This window comes from Rutilus rutilus, assembly GCF_951802725.1.
Source record: "Rutilus rutilus genome assembly, chromosome: 2".
Lineage (NCBI taxonomy): Eukaryota > Metazoa > Chordata > Actinopteri > Cypriniformes > Leuciscidae > Rutilus > Rutilus rutilus.
The window spans coordinates 50,192,855-50,209,981 of record NC_140210.1 but is presented as its reverse complement, the minus strand read 5'-3'; the positions used below and the strand labels follow the sequence as shown (position 1 = coordinate 50,209,981).

At 38.3% G+C, this 17,127-nt stretch overlaps 2 protein-coding genes across 2 annotated transcripts; one reads left to right on the top strand and one right to left on the bottom strand.

The window, feature by feature from the left end:
* Window positions 1–832: 832 nt before the first annotated feature.
* Window positions 833–2,613, top strand: LOC311279551 (uncharacterized protein; the record flags this gene model as incomplete). The annotated part of the gene is made up of 2 exons (XM_084391139.1): window positions 833–1,434; window positions 1,871–2,613. Coding segments are annotated over exons 1-2 (951 nt in total), but the record flags the coding sequence as incomplete, so codon positions are not given.
* A 12,171-nt stretch (window positions 2,614–14,784) lies between these two features.
* On the bottom strand, window positions 14,785–16,287 carry LOC311279545 (GTPase IMAP family member 4-like; the record flags this gene model as incomplete). Its single annotated transcript, XM_084391128.1, has 2 exons — window positions 16,225–16,287; window positions 14,785–15,263 (listed from the first exon to the last, which is right to left on the bottom strand). Exons 1-2 carry the CDS (start codon window positions 16,241–16,243, stop codon window positions 14,785–14,787), a joined length of 498 nt encoding a protein of 165 aa, XP_084247254.1. The 5' UTR covers window positions 16,244–16,287.
* Between the last annotated feature and the right edge of the window lie 840 nt (window positions 16,288–17,127).

Genomic DNA, 17,127 nt, shown 5'->3' with positions numbered 1-17,127 from the left:
AGCTACTTTTCAGAACTGTCCACTATCGTGTGGCAACACACGAACAGAACAGTCCTATCAGTATCATCTGCAGGAATTGGGCACCAGTGGCAGAAATTCAGAGTGCGGCATTAAGTCAGATTCTCCTTTTAACCAACTATCCTTCTTTCATGTTTGCCAGCCTGGGCTGCCCCCATGTCTTGGACATGACCTGTTTGAAGGCATTGTATCGAGTGACCTTGCTTTGTTTATTGGTTATTTAGTTGAGGAGAAACATTTCAGTTATCTACATCTCAACAGGTGTATAGATCAGTTCAAGTATCAGGGGAATGATGCCCACGACAAACCAGCTGATGTTTCACCAGGTAGCAATAAACTTACTGGACATGCAGCCCAGAACTGGTGTTTCCTTCGTTTGCTACCCGTCCTGGTGGGAGATAGGATTAAGGATCCATGTAACAATGCTGTTTGGCAACTTGTGCTGCAGCTAAGAGAAATTGTAGAACTCATTTGTGCACCAGCAATCACAACAGATCAGGTTGCTTATCTTAAGGTACTTATTGAGGATTACATATACTTTCGAAGGCAGCACTTCCCTGATCAGCCCCTGAAGCCAAAACACCACTATCTGCTTCATTATCCACAGCTCATTGCCGAGTTTGGCCCCCTAATTCGCCTTTGGACTCTCAGGTTTGAGAGTAAGCACTCTTTCTTCAAGAGATGTGCTAGAAAGTTACACAATTTCAAAAACATCTGTAAGACCGTTGCTGAGAGACACCAGCTCTTCCAAGCCTATTTGAGTGCAGGCGCAATGTTCCAGCCGAGTGTGCTATTTGAAAAGGGCACAGCATTCTATGTAAATGACTACAGTGACAATATCAGAGAAGCTGTTGTTGGTTTGAATTTGGAATTTAAAGATACAGTAGCATCTCATGCGGTGACAGTGAAGGGCACTTCATACAAAAAGGGCATGTATATCTTGTTGGGGAAAACTGAAGAAGAATTGGAGGTCGGCAAGATAGAGCTGATCATTGTTCACCATGGCTCTGTGTCTTTCATCTCAGAAAAATATTTGTTTGTGAAGTTGAGTGACATTGGTGTCTATTGCGTATTAGGGACAGCCCAAGAGCAGTTTGTTTGTGTGAGGCATGATGATCTGCTTGATTATTATCCTTTGCCAGCCTATGAGATGTGTGATATGCCAATAATCTCTCTCCATCACTCCTTTGCAGAAACATACTAATGCAATGATTGCTGCATCAGAGGAGATCAGTAAGGCTGTCCTGGCTGCTCTTCCAGGGCTCCCCCCAGATACTTTGGCATCCTTGATGACAGGCCTGGAGAGCCTTGGTGTGCAGAGCAGAGAGGACCTCTACTATTTGAAGGAAGATGATCTTCTGATCTACCTCCGTCCAATCCAGTGCAGAAGGCTCATTTGTGCCTTTACACCAAAAGGTAATGGTTCTGTTAATATATCCAGTAGAAGGAGATTCAGTTACACTTAAAGAACAAAAATTGGTTAAGTTATGTTACCTATTCAATGAAATATTGTGGGAGAGGGACATGTTTATTGACAAAGTGAAGTTCAGCCAGTCTTTGAGGATATTTTCTCCATTCTTTGTAAATAATTGCATAAAATTTGTATATTTTATATTGTCTTTAAAAAATAGTTTTCACTTGTTTTGTCACTAGCTAGAAATAGCATAATGTAGCTACCATTCTACCATAGATTTCACTTTCTCCTGCAAGTTCAGACTAGCGGCATGGAAAATGTTGAAATAAATCAATGTAAATATTTTTGATTCAAGTAGAAAAGATCATAGTGGGTGTTAAAATAAAACATTAGTGTGTCTGGATCATAGGGTTCTGATGATCAAAATATTTTATCCAGATTCCTCTTCAGCCCCGTCTCCCCCAGGAAGTCCAGATCCCTCCTCAGCACGGTCTCTTCTGGGAAGTCCACAAACCTCCTCAAACCTGTGTTACCCAGGTACACCCAGCACATCCAACGCCAGAGGACGATGTCTGCCATCAGCACACACACCATGGCCTGTGAATTTTAAAATTAACTGGGAGAACATGCCTTCTGAGGTAAAGTCAGCTATCGCAAATTCAACCAGACCAAATCCAGCAGCGAGAAGATCAATGGTCAGAAGTCTTGTTGATCAAATGAGAGAGCACAATTCTAACCCAAAAAGAGGGATCTGTGCACAGGTCGCCAATGATATAGTTCGGAAGTACCCCCAATGTTTTGGTGATGTGAATGGTGATGATAATGTAGCTGCAGCTTCTCTACTACAGCAACTCAAAACTAGAATTGAGCATGTAAATAGAAATAACACCATGGCACGGCTCAGGCAGAAAAGGCCCTCTATTCCAGGAGTGAGGAGCCAGGAAAGAGGTCCCATGGACCAATATGGTTGTGTGCGGTGGCAACCCGAAGAACTCCCAGCTGGGGAGACAGAGGAAAGCTTGCAAGAAATGAAAAAGCAAATGCTGCAGCTGTATGCCCAAGTTGGTATGGCAGGAGCGGAGAGAGGAGGGCTCCAGAGATGGCATGAAAATACTTACATTCTCCAGCGCCGTGATCTCAATGCTGATCCTTCACCCAGCATATCCAAAATCAAGGACGACTGGCCATTTCTGTTTTCCCTGAAGGGCCTGTCCTCTCACTTCACTGAGCTGACTGGTATTTCCATCCTGGAGAAGCTGCCAGCAGCCATTGAGCAAAGAAGCAAGACTATGCTTGAGTACTTCAAACAACACAAGACAACAGGTGTGGGTGAAGTCTTGGATGCATATGAAGAACAGAATGGCAGCAAGGCCATCTGCATTCTACTTTGCCTACTTGCCCACTTTAAAGAGAATGGCATCTTTCATAAGGCTGATGTGAGTATAACTCTCGCGCGCACACACACACACACACACACACACACACACACACACACACACACACACACACACACACACACACACACACACACACACACACACTTGTTCTCTCTTCCAAAAGTTATTTTGTAAATTGCTCCTGCAATACCATTGTGTTGGCAATATAGTCTCCACACAGACTATATATTCCAAATTATTAAACTATTCCATAGACAGTCTGAACCGCTATAGGGAGTTGTTAATCTGATGACTGGCTAACATCGTTTTATTGTTTTAGACTGCGTAGCATACATATTCAAACCATTAGCCATTTTTTTTTTCCTTCTGTGTTGAGTGGACCATTTTGTTTGTCTCAAATTATATGGGGCTAGCTTGCAGACTGTATGGAATATTAAAATAATAATAGATTTGTAATTGGTATTTGTTGTGTAATTGGTAATACATTTTGTAATGTTTACATTTCTTTTATTCCCTAGCCCTCTGCCACAGCTGCTGACATCCCGAGAGAGACTCTACCCAGCACACCTTGCTTAATTGTGCAAGGTATATTTTTCCCTAATTTTGCTTTCACTTTTAAAGGAAAATTAGCCCATGATTTACTCGCCTTCAACCCATCCTAGGTGTATATGACTTTCTTCTTTCAGACGAATACAATCTGAGTTATATAAAAAAAAAAAAAACCTGACACTTCCGAGCTTTATAATTTCAGTGAATTGCAACCATCAGTTTGAAGCTCAAAAAAGTGCATCTATCCATCATAAACAAACTCCACACGGCTCTGAGGGGTTAATAAAGGCCTTCTGAAGCGAAGAGTTTGTGTAAAAAAAAAAAAAATCAATAATTAACACAAAGTAAAATTCTAGCTTCTGGCCATGTTGCCATATGTAGTCTACTTGAATTTAAAGTGCAACTTACAACTATGACATTGGAAGTAGTGTAGTGCGTCATGGCGTAGCGTAAATGTATGCATTACTCGCATAAGTTGCGATTTAGAGTAAAATCCTTATGCTTGTTTGGCCGAAAGCTAGTTATTTTACTTTGTGTAAGAAAAATATTCATATTTAAAACTTTACAAACTAATTGCTTTGCTCAGAAGGCCTTTATTAACCCCTCAGAGCCGTGTAGAACACTTTTATGATGGATAGATGCACTATTTTTTGAGCTAGAAACTGATGATTGCAATCCACTGCCATTATAAAGCTCAGAAGCATCAGGGTGTTTATTAATATAACTCCGATTGTATTCGTCTGACAGAAGAATGTCACCTGCACCTAGGATGGCTTGAGGGTGAGTAATAATTGTGTAATTTTCATTTTAAAGTGAACTACTCTTTTAATGTTTATTACAGGTTCATTTTACTCCACTTTAAAATGAAAATTCTGTCATCATATACTCACCCTCATGTTGTTTCTAACCTGTATGAATTTCTTTCTTCTGCTGAACAGAAAGGAAGATATTTAGAATAATATCAGTAACCAGACAGTTTCTGGTCTCATTGACTTCCATAGTATATATTACAGCTAAGAACGTGTACTAAGAACGACTGGAAAATGTGAAGTTGCGATTTTCTAGGCTGATATGGCTAGGAACTATACTCTCATTCCTGCGTAATAATCAAGAAACTTTGCTGCCGTACCATGAGTGCAGCAGGCGTAATGATATGACGCAGCGCCTGAAAATAGTCTCCAACTCAGTAACTTCCAACGTGACCGGGACTAAGTTTGTCTAACCTATTAGACCTATTTTCAGGCGCTGCGTCATATCATTACGCCTGCTGCACTCATGGTACGGCAGCAAAGTTTCTTGATTATTACGCAGGAATGAGAGTATAGTTCCTAGCCATATCAGCCTAGAAAATCACAACTTTACATTTTCCGTCGTTCTTAGTACACGCTGTAACTACGGAAGAGTCAAGTTTTAAATAGGAAAAATATCAAAACTCTTTGGTCATTTTTTTGAGAGAGATGCTAATGCTAAGCTATAGGGCTGAACAATACATCGAATTTTCATCGTCATCGCGATATGAACTCGCGCGATAAACACATCGCAACAGACAGCCTGACACAATGAATAACGCCTGGTTCAGATTACAAGATTTTTGTGTCTGTTTCTGTTATGATAGTCACGGTGTCAGATTACACGATTTTGACTCCTAAAATCTTGTCGTGTCATGGACAAGAAACATGTCACGTTGCTTTCCGACCAGTCATCGCGTGCCGTCCGTCACACGCACACATTCACACGCACACAACATTCACTCGCACACACACACACTCGCTCTCTCTCTCACACACACACACACTGTCCCTCGCTCGCTCGCTCGCTCACTCACTCACTTGCGCTCATTCACTCACTTGCGCACACACACACACACTCACTGTCCCTCGCTCACTCACTCGCTCACACGCGCACAGACACACACACACTCACTGTCCCTCGCTCACTCACTCACTTGCGCTCACTCACTCGCACACACACACTCGCTCACTCGCGAACACACACACACTCACTGTCCCTCACTCACTCACTCGCGCGCGCACACACACACACACACATTTGCTAACTGTTGCTCGCACTCTCACTCACTCGCGCACACTCACTCTCGCTCACATATTCAACCCGTCGTGGAGGACCATTAAAAAATGAAACATGCTAGTCTTTCTGTCGTGATGTCGTGAAGCATCGCAGACGCGACGTAGGTTGTCGCCCACTATGACACACTATACGAGATAAAACGAACGAATCTTGCGTCCTGACGCCCGTTGTCGTTTACGAATCTCCACGACACCCTACGTCAAACGGATCGTGCCAAAATCGCGCTAAAATCGTGTAATCTGAACCAGGCAGGTAATAAACATTTGACCTATCACGCAAAGAACCTATTAAAGCACTAAGACATGGGAACAGTATAGCTAACATTCACATTTGAATATTTATCGCAAGTCATATCGTCATCGCAATATTAAACAAAGTTATCGCACATCGCAGCTTTTCCTCATATCGTGCAGCCCTACTAAGCTATGCTAAAAGTGGTACCGCCAAACCCGGAGATAGGCTGAATGGATTTGAAAACGGTAAAACTGTTTAAAGCCTGTTTTATGCTTCTGCGTCGAATCGACGGCGTACCCCCGCAGACCCCTCTGCATCGCCGCGAACACCTCTCCGACCCCTCCGCCGTAGCTCGACGTGCACCTCCAAAAAAATGTAACTACGCGTCAAGCCGACACAGACCGCAAGGGCTGTGATTGATCAGATTATACATAATTTCCGTAGTGTAGCTTTTCCGGTTTCCCCCTCCCGCTATACCGCCACAAATTCGCCAATCCTTTCCCTGTCTTCGTGCACTGGTTGTACAGACCACCTTCGCTGATGTCTTCTTTTTCTTCTGCGATTTAAACATTTGCAATAAAATCATTTGTTGTTTACGTCGATTAGCTCCAGCTGCAACAACACTCTCTCTCTTTCGCTCGCCATTGTCGGAAATGAAAAAGCGGAACCGGCGCACGGAAACCAAAACAAACTAGCAAAGAGATTCGCGAACCACACACCCCCCTAGCGTTCTGGCGGTGAAATGCATAAAATGGCCACGACGCCGTAGGAGTGACGGCGTAGCTACGCCTTGGAGTTGACGCAGAAGCATAATGAGGCCTTAACTCTGGGCAGTTGTAAAATTAGCCTATTTCCAAAAAAAGTGGAGTATCCCTTTAAAGGGATAGTTCACCCAAAAATGAAAATTCTGTCAGTAATTACTCACCGTCATGTTGTTCCAGCCCCGTAAGACCTTCGTTCATCTTCGGAACACAAATAAAGATATTTTGATGAAATCTGAGAGCTGTCTCACTCCTCCATAGGCTTCTAAGTGACCGAAACTTGCTGGCCCAGAATAGTTATTAAAGACATCGTTAAAATAGTCCAAATGACTACAGTGGCTCAACCTTATGTTTATCAAGCGACGAGAATACTTTTTGTGCGCAAAAAACAAACAAAACTAACGACTTTATTCCACTATTCATTATGTTCTCCGTGGGCCTGTGTGTGTTTACTTAGTAAAACTGCGCAGCGCGTCTGTGTTGCACGTCACACGCATCACACACATGATCAACGTTGGCCAATAGTGAGCCGACGTGGTGACGTGCAACACAGACGCGCTGCGCAGTTTTACTAAGTAAACACACACAGGCCCACGGAGAACATAATGAATAGTGGAATAAAGTCGTTAGTTTTGTTTGTTTTTTGCGCACAAAAAGTATTCTCGTCGCTTGATAAACATATGGTTGAGCCACTGTAGTCATTTGGACTATTTTAACGATGTCTTTAATAACTATTCTGGGCCAGCAAGTTTCAATCCCTTAAGAAGCTTATGGAGGAGTGAGACAGCTCTCAGATTTCATCAAAAATATCTTAATTTGTGTTCCGAAGATGAACGAAAGTCTTACGGGGCTGGAACAACATGACGGTGAGTAATTACTGACAGAATTTTCATTTACGGGTGAACCCTTTAAGGTTTTCCGGCACTGCCGGAAATCAGGCGCATGTCCGTTGTAATTATTCAAAAAAAAATATTATGTGGTGAAATCAAGATATTAAGATTGTGAATGTAAAAAGCAAAAATATACCTGATTTCATTTTGGCCACTATCCCATTTCAAGTAGTCTCTTTGTCCAGTGATACACAGCTCCCAGTGCTTCTGCTTCAGTTGAAACACTCTCTGGAACATGTGTTATTTAAGAGTATCTAAGCATATCCAGCGTGCTCCCATGACAATGCACATGCTCACAGCACGTAGAAAATGCGTACGATTTCAAAAATGAAAACTGGGTCATCGTTTTGACACTGTAGAGGAGATCCAAAACACGTCTCAGATGGTGCTAGATAGGCTTAAATAGCGAGGTTCCAGGGAGCATTCCAGTTGAGCCAGGAGCACTGAGAACTGTGTATCACTGCACAAGGGGTCTATTTCAAAGGGGATAGCTGCCAAATTTAAATGGGGTACATTTTTTTTTTTTTTTTTTTTTGCACCCTGAAATGCACCATTTCAGGCACAGAAAGTTTCCTTGCTTTAAGCCCTGTCAATAGTTGTTACATGGATATATTTGTCAATGAAAGGAAAGATTGTAATTCAACAAGAGCCAATTGCATCCATACAAAACCTAGTCTAAGTTATCAGAAACCATTTCGCCTGTCATGCCAACACTGCAACTTGTGCGTGTGTGTGTTTATGTAGAGTGATTTCCAGTGCTCTTTTAGTTATCATATTGTGTTAATGTATTTCAGGAGAGACACTAAGCGCAGACAAATGGATGATGTCCATGGAAGGAACTATTGTGATGGGGCCCCACAACAGTCTTTTAAATGGAGTGGCTGCAACCTTCGCTGCTTACTACGTGTTTAACATGCAGTACCCTAAAGACGCCTCAGGGACTCTTGAATTTATACAAAGGTATGTTTAAACTGTTTACACACTAATAAAGAAAATAGATCCATCATTCTCATTACCTTTTTGTCCAGTATTGTTAGGCTCTATGATATATTTTATGCATTGATGTCAATAGACAGGTTTCCATCCAATTAAAAAAAATAGTTTTTAAAGGGATACTCCACTTTTTTGGGGGGGAATAGGCGCATTTTACAACTCCCCCAGAATTAAACAGTTGAGTTTTACCGTTTTCGAATTCATTCAGCCGAACTCCGGGTCTGGCGGTACCACTTTTAGCATAGCTTAGCATAGATCATTGAATCGGGCAAGATCATTAGCATCTCTCTCAAAAAAATGACCAAAGAGTTTCGATATTTTTCCTATTTAAAACTTGACTCTTCTGTAGTTACAGCGTGTACTAAGACCGACGGAAAATGTAAAGTTGCGATTTTCTAGGCTGATATGGCTAGTAGGAACTATACTCTCATTCCTGCGTAATAATCAAGAAACTTTGCTGCCGTACCATGAGTGCAGCAGGCGTAATGATATGACGCAGCGCCTGCCGCCTGATAATAGGCTACCGAGCTGGGGACTATTATCAGGCGCTGCATCATATCATTACGCCTGCTGGACCCATGGTACACAGTAAAAACCCCAGTGTTAAATCAACACTGCTCAGAGTACATATGGTCCCACTCTACAGAGTGTTAAAATTAACACTGAAGCAGTGTTGAAGTTAATGAGATAATTAAGTTAACACTGAAGCAGTGTTGAAGTTAATGAGATAATTAAGTGATTAATGAAGTGATGATTGGCCATTAGTGGTGACACCTGATGATAACAAGCAGACTCACTGAAGGAAAGAGAAACACAAGAACTACTGACTTCGAGCCATTATTGCACTTATTATTTTACCAGTTTGACTTTATTTCTGTCATACATCTACACACGGTCTTATTTAGATTTAACAGAAGTTTAGATGGTAATGTTTTATGGAATGTTTCGTTTCATGTCACCATTATGGTGGTCAGTGTTTGCTTTAGTTGGGCTCTTGACCCTTTCCTTTTTAACATTAGTATTTTTCTGGCTGCTCCAACTCTGTGTTTATAAAGCATATGTGTTGTGGCAAAAGAAACTATGACCTGGGCTGTGTTTCCTGAAAGCATTGCAAGCCTAATTTGATCGTACAGACCATTTGTTGCAGTTGGTCTGCAATTCAAGTAAGGCTTAAGATGCTTTTGGAAATGCAGCCCTGGTTATGATTTGATGATGAATTTACTAGTGACTTGATTCAATGATGGCACCCATCATTATAAACTGATTATCCACGTTTTATAATTTTTTTCACTACAGTAGTTACTTCCAACAATGTTTTAATGATCTGAAAATTTTTAAAATCACACACAGACATCAATAATCTACATATGAATCTCAACAATGGTGACAATCAAACAAATGCTTAATGTTGCAGTGCATGATGGGAGCCACCAATCAGAACGCATCAATGGCTCACATCATGCATTGCAGCATGAATAAATTATGCAGCTGAATTGTCCTGTAATTTTCATTGTTTGCTTTTATTTTGCTATTGTTTTGTTCTGACTTTAGTAGCTTGTTTTGTGATGTTCAGAGTTGATCTGTTTGTCACTAGTTTGTTTATTGTCACCATTGTTGAGATTCATATGCTGATTCTTGATGTCTACGTGTTTAAACACAATAACTTCTTTGCACAAAGTACTTTCAAAATTTTTCATATTGCTGTAGAATCTCAGAGCTACAATTACCAATACTAAAACGAGACATCAAGAATATAGTCAAAGATTTAGACTCTGAATGACATCAGTGAATCAGGACACTACATGATGATAATGTCCTTATCATCAAAACATATTGTGAGCAGGTCATGTTTTCTCTTGCAATAACAAATGTGCTTTATAAACACAATGTTGGAACAGTCAGAGAAAAACTAATATAAACAAAATGAAAAGAGTCAAGAGCCCAACTAAAGAAAACACTGACCACCATAATGGTAACTTAACCCTTAAAGACCGATACGGCCGCCCGCGGCATAAAATAACTATCGTTCTAAAATGTTTAATAACTTTTGAGTCGCTAATCCAATCTGTATGCTTTAAAATGCACCGTAAAGATGAGATTCACAGCTTTCCCGTGTTATCACGGTTGTCTCTATTGGTCATTCATAGGCTGCGTAGTGCCGGTGATTGCGTCATCAAAATCTGCAGCAGTGATTCGTCAAGGAAACACATGTGGTTTCTTTCTCTGAGCCAAACAGGAACGATTGTTGATGCTTAGTCCCACCCCCATGCCCAGATTCGTCCAAACGGTCATCAACTCAACCAACAAACATAGTGATTGGTGATTTTAACAACCAATCACGTTTCTTTATACATTTTTAACAAACGCAATGCATTGAAAACTACGCATGAAAACTAACGGATGCAAAGTTTTTGACCATAGCGCAAAACACGAAAGAGCACAAAACATGAAAGAGCATAAAACACGAAAGAGCATGAGTATGTAAAAAAAAAACAGCAGTACAAATCGGAGGATGTGTTAGAATTGATTTTTTAAACGAGTCTTTAGATCTGGTGGAACCTTCCGATTCAGAAGATTGTTTGAATCATTTGCACTGTTTATTTATCTATTTGTATTTAGTTTGTGAAGATTATTTGCACTATTTGTTCATTAGCACTCAGTATATTACCCTCAATGAACCATTTCTTCATTTGCACTGTTTATTTCTTTTTGTATTTAGTTTGTGAAGATTATTTGAACCATTTCTTCATTTACACTCTGTATATTGTATTGTTAGTATTTATATTGCACAGTTGTCACTACTTGTTATATTGTTTGCATTTGTTGTTCATGTTCAAATTATAATATAATTTTCTGAAGAAAAATGTTTGCTTCAGTGTTCTGTTGTAATATAACAACTTTTCTATTTACTTTACCTCCTGAACTTATTTGGACACATCTACATTGTCAGTAAATGTAATACACCTGTTTTTACTCAAAAACGCCTAGAATAATATTATAATAAATGGCTATAACTTGCTGAGGGATTGTTACATGTAGACAAAATTTCATCTGGAAGTCTAAAACAACCAAGTCTAACTTTCTAAAAGAAAAAAACAAAACTTCAGAAAGTTCTGTTTGAGTTCACACTGAAAACACCACATTTTTTGCTGCCGTTTTTCTTAAAATCCTGTTAATTTCATAAATTCTCTGACAAAAGAAATGTAAAACTGGGACTTTAAATGAGCTAGCTGGAAACTTTAGGTTCTCCTGTTTAAAATGATATATGGCACTTGATGCTTGCTGCTAGAATGGGTTAGAAAAACAAAGAAAAGTACAGGTGAGTCAGGCGCCCCAAAAATGTTCTAGGTCTTTAAGGGTTAAGAAAACTTCCATAAAACATTACCATCTAAACTTCTGTTGAATCTCAAGAACTTTTGTCGATGTATGACAGAAATAAAGTCAAACTGGTAATAATAAATGCAACAATGTGTAATGACTCGAAGTCAGTTGCAGTTCTTGTGTTTCTCTTTTTTCTGTTATTGTTTTTTCTCTTTCCGTCAATGATTCTGCTTATTAACATCAGGTGTCACCACTAATGGCCAATCACTTAATTAATCACTTAATTATCTCATTAACTTCAACACTGCTTCAGTGTTAACTTAATTATCTCATTAACTTCAACACTGCTTCAGTGTTAATTTTAACACTCTGTAGAGTGGGACCATATGTACTCTGAGCAGTGTTGATTTAACACTGGGGATTTTACTGTGTACGGCAGCAAAGTTTCTTGATTATTGATTCAGCCGGAGATCGGCTGAATGGATTCGAAAACGGTAAAACTCAACTGTTTAATTCTGGGGGAGCTGTAAAATGAGCCTATTTCCAAAAAAAAGTGGAGTATCCCTTTAAATGCATTTGTAAAAATTTGGCATTAAAATCCCTCTAATTGGAGAGCTTTTCCATCAACTCTATTATGCAAATTAGAAATGGACACACCTAGGGAGGAGTCGTGAACAGCTGTGGGATCAAAACGTAAGGTTGTCAGGGCAACTTGAAACACCTGATAAAATTGCAACAAATGCAAATTTATGAGAATACAAACATTACCCATCAATGAAATATTGATTCATACCACACAGAAGTTTTTATTCACATTAGAATATTTTATGTGAATTTTAACAGTTTCTGTTAATACAATTTCTTTCAAATGGTTAAACTGTGCATTAAAAAAGTTGGATGGAGACCCAGCTATTGCTGTTAAGTGTCTGTTCTACCTACACTGTAAAAAATGATTTTTTGGTTAAGTAAATACTACTGAAAAAAACCAATGTAATTTACATGAAAAAGTTAGTCCAGGCAATAATTAAAAAAACTAAGTAAATTCCATATCAGTACTTAATTCAAGCGAGTAGAAATGAAAGCGTACATATCTACTCAATAAAATTAAGTAAAAATTACTCAACTTTTCTGATACTGGGGTTCCCATCATGCACTGGACCTTGAATAATTAATGAGGTTCATTTTTCACTGTTTTCTAGCTGTATTTACACTGTTTTATCATTGCTTTTGTTTTCAGGATTAGTAATTTGCCATTTTGTGACATTTCAAGTAAATTTTCTGCTCAAAATGACACATTCAAACACAAAAATGATCCATCAAATGTTACCGTCATTGTGTATTGTCTACCAAGTATTGAGGTACTGTATTTGCATTTACATGAGACTTAACATCTGACATGATGTAGTATAAATTACTTAGATAATCTAAGTAAAGCACATACTATAAATGATTGGTATAATTCAATATTATTGTTTGAGTGAAATGTAATGCAAAGGAAATTTCAACTGAATTGATGTTAATCGACCTTTTACTAGCCAAGTTAAATGACTTATTATCTTTGTTACTTTCACTTAACTAGGTTAAGTAAAGTTTACTTAATTACATATTCCAAGTAAATTTAACTTAAAGATTTCTAATTAAAGCTACTGATAAATATGTTTAGGTTTTACTTGGCAAACGTTGTAAATTTACTAGCATTTTCTGAGTGAAAAAAATTAGCAAGCTTTTTTCAAGTAATTCCTACTCCAAATTTTTTACAGTGTAGAGTTGGTATTCCCCTGCAGGACAGTAATGTGTAAACAGAAGAGTCTGACGGACAGCAGTTTAACATTACATGTTCCATTAATTCATTACATTTTTTTTGAAGTATGGTTAAGGGATTTAGCGGATGCTTTTGTACAAAGCGACATACAATATACAGTACATACATGCATGCATACAATGACATTATATATATTTAAGAAAATAAATGTAAAAGCCAATGTAATTCTAAAAGTTGTGAATATTAAAAACAGAGTTATTTTCTTTTATGAGCAAGTAGGAATAGGTTACTGGGTTTTTTACACAGTATTTGTCATAATTTAAAAGATTTGAAAACTTTTAATTTTTTTCCCTCTCTCTCTGTTTCAGAGCTTTTTGTGGAATCAACTCACAGACGGGCAGCAAAGCAGAGAAGAGGCACGGGCTTAACGCACCTGTTTGCACCTTGCTTAGAAAACTCCTGGACTTTGAGTTGATGGGCTAGTACCATGAACAACTTTCCCAGTTCAAGTCTGGCTGGACACCTTTGTTCCATAGCACTATGTTCCCCCTGATGATAGGCTGTCTGGACATCTAGAAGTGAGCTTCAGTGAAACTTTATTTGTTTGTGTTTGAAAAAACAAATTGGAGTTTTGTAATATGTGCTGATGCACAGTTTGTTAATAAAAACAGAAAAGATACTATTGTTGTGTTTTTTTTATTTGCTAATATGGAAAAATACTGGATTTTTTTAATCTAAATATTCACAAATAACAGGATATATACAGTATATTGAATTACAATATTAAATTGTAATTCTGTCCTGTGAAATTACAGGAAATTCCTGGCAACTGAGTTGCAGTAAATATACAGTAAATTGTAATAAATTACAGCATTTTACTGTAATAATGCTACTATAATCACAGTACAACTGCTGTATAAATACAGTACTTTATTGTAAAAGTAAACAATAAAAATCCTGTATATTACTTGCTGTAAATTTACTGCAATTAGTTGCCAGGAATTTCCTGTAAAATTACAATAAATTTTTAACAGTGCAGTGTTCATTTCATCTGGGCAAACCCATGTGGGGCCTACATGGAAACCGAGGACAAAACTGGCTGGGTCCCAGTTAGATAGCCCAGGTCAAACCCATTTGGGCCCCACATGGCTGTGCTGGCTGGGAAATGCTGTTTTAGTTTGCTTTTGTTTCATTTCTTCCTCTTTTCTTTTGGATGTCTGTTTTTCCTCTTGTTTTTCCCATATTCTTATGCTCTTTGTTCGAGACACTGAGAAAATCCCACTATTGTAATGCTGGTGATTATTCTGCTTAATGAATTCATCAATCTTCTCTAAAAGCTTTATGATGTGAGTTTTATTCATCTCATTTTTACTGTTGATCCCATGATAATTATCTCTGCAGTGACTGACCAGCTCTTGACAAGTATAAAGAGCATCCATTCTCTCTTTGACATGTTTTCTCTTCCAGTAAACAGAACCAGAGTGAACTTAAACACTTGATCTCCAAAGTTCTCCTGAATTTCCTCCACTACATTCCTCTTGTCCTCTTCAAAGTTCTCCAGGTTTATGATGAGCAGGAAGATGTGAGGACCAGGATCAGAGAGATCCAGACTCTTCATCATCTGCTTCTTCATCTCTTCATCAGTCAGTTGAGTGTTGAAGAATCCTGGAGTGTCGATGATGGAGATGTTTCTGTCTTCTACTCTTCCTCTCTGTATCTCACTCTCTCTGGTTCTGCTCTCTTTAAATGCCTCTCGACCCAGTATTGCATTTCCTGTTGAACTCTTTCCAGCTCCAGAGACTCCCAGTAACACAATCCTCAGATCATGTAAACCACCTGTTAAACAGTTCATGTCATTAGCTTGAGATATTGTTGATGTGAATGTTTGTTTTGTGATATTCTTTTTCACCCATTATTAACATAAACACAGGCAGATTAACATAAACACTTTAAACAGATGCTGTTTGGATGTACTGGCATTATTATTGGCCTATTAAAACATTTCAGTGTTTTAATGAAAGATAGACCACACCGGGGTTCACTCCTGTTGAACCAGATACTGATGCAGGCCTGTGTTCCTCAGCTTCTGATGTCATTAATCACTTTGACAAAAACTAATCAGGTCCCAATGTTTCATTTTGAAATATGTTTATTTATTCATTGGCACAAGATTTAGAGCTTTGAATGTCACATCACAAATGTATCTGTGCTGATCCAGCATCTTATTAACCTTGGAGCCATTAACATAAAGAGTCAGCTGTCAGTAAACCTTTAACTTATATAGCCTAAAATAGATAGTTTGAATGACACACAATAAAGTGAATCAACAGGAATAATCTTCTTCCTTGTAAGGCCACCTTCCAAATACCTGAACCAGTTTTTATTATTACTTGAAAATCACAGACAATGAGTTTTAATCAGAGTTGAGACTAAAATCTGCAGGAGCAGTGACAGCGTATCAAACTCCTGTCTCAGATCATGATATAAGAGACTGAAAACTGTCAGTCTGCAGATGTGCTCTCCGTCACGTCTCATTTTTATAACAACCAAATAGAATTTTACATAAGACAACGATTCTGTTGAAACTAATGCATGATGAAACAGCTTTAAATCAGCTGTAAATCAGAAGCTTTGTAATATGACCAACTTATCCTAGTAAAGATTTAATTCAGTTTTTACTCCCTGTTTTACGTTTCAGTTTTGTCAATACCACAAACAAAAATCCCAGCATATAATTCAGTTCTGAGTATTGATTTAAACTGGCTGTATCATGTTATGTTAATTAATTTACACTGACCTTCATGTTCTGATTCCATTATGTCTCTTGCAGTTTTTATGTCATTCAGAGTCTTTCTGTTTTTGTCTGACTGTCGATCTGAATAAGAGAATCTAGAAGTGTCTAAACTGAACTTTGCCCCTTTGAATATCATCTCAGTGTCATTCATTGGCTGTATATTAGACATTATGCAGCAGTGTGGTTTTGGCCTGCAGGACCCTGAACAGAGAGAAGACTGTATAAAGATGAGCTTTATATCATGTTATTCTTTGTTTTATTTCTATGGTAAAAATGACAGCATTATCTGTCAGTGTGTTTTATCATTCCCACGTTTTTTAATTAAAGTTATATCAGCATTTAAAAAAATTAAAAAAATAAAAACTTAATATAAAAGTGGTAATGATCTTTTTTTTATTATTTGCTTTTGTATAAATACATATTTTCTGTAATTGCTGGCATTGAAATAGTAAAAACAAACACTTGACGATCAGAACCATGAGCAAAGAACAAGAGAAGCCAAACTTCAAATAAAAAACAACACAAAATACTATAGCGACCTCTAGTGAGGGATTTCATACACAAAGTCCTGCTGTCAGTGCACATAAGCTATTACTCAGGTTAGCATGATGGAGTCAATGAGGGGCCGTTTACACAACACCGTTTTCAATTAAAAAAGGAAAACTTTTCATGCATTTTAGTCGTTCACTTATTAGTTAAAGTTAACTAAATTAAAGGGGACCTATTATGTAAAATTGGGCAGCAACAGCAGCTCATTTGCATTCAAAGATACATGCATGAAAACAGCATGTTTTCCCTTCCATTCAAATGTGGGCATTTACAACATGGTATAATGAATGATCTGTGGGGTGTTTTGAGCTAAAACTTCACAGACACATTCTGGGGACACCTAAAACTTATATTACA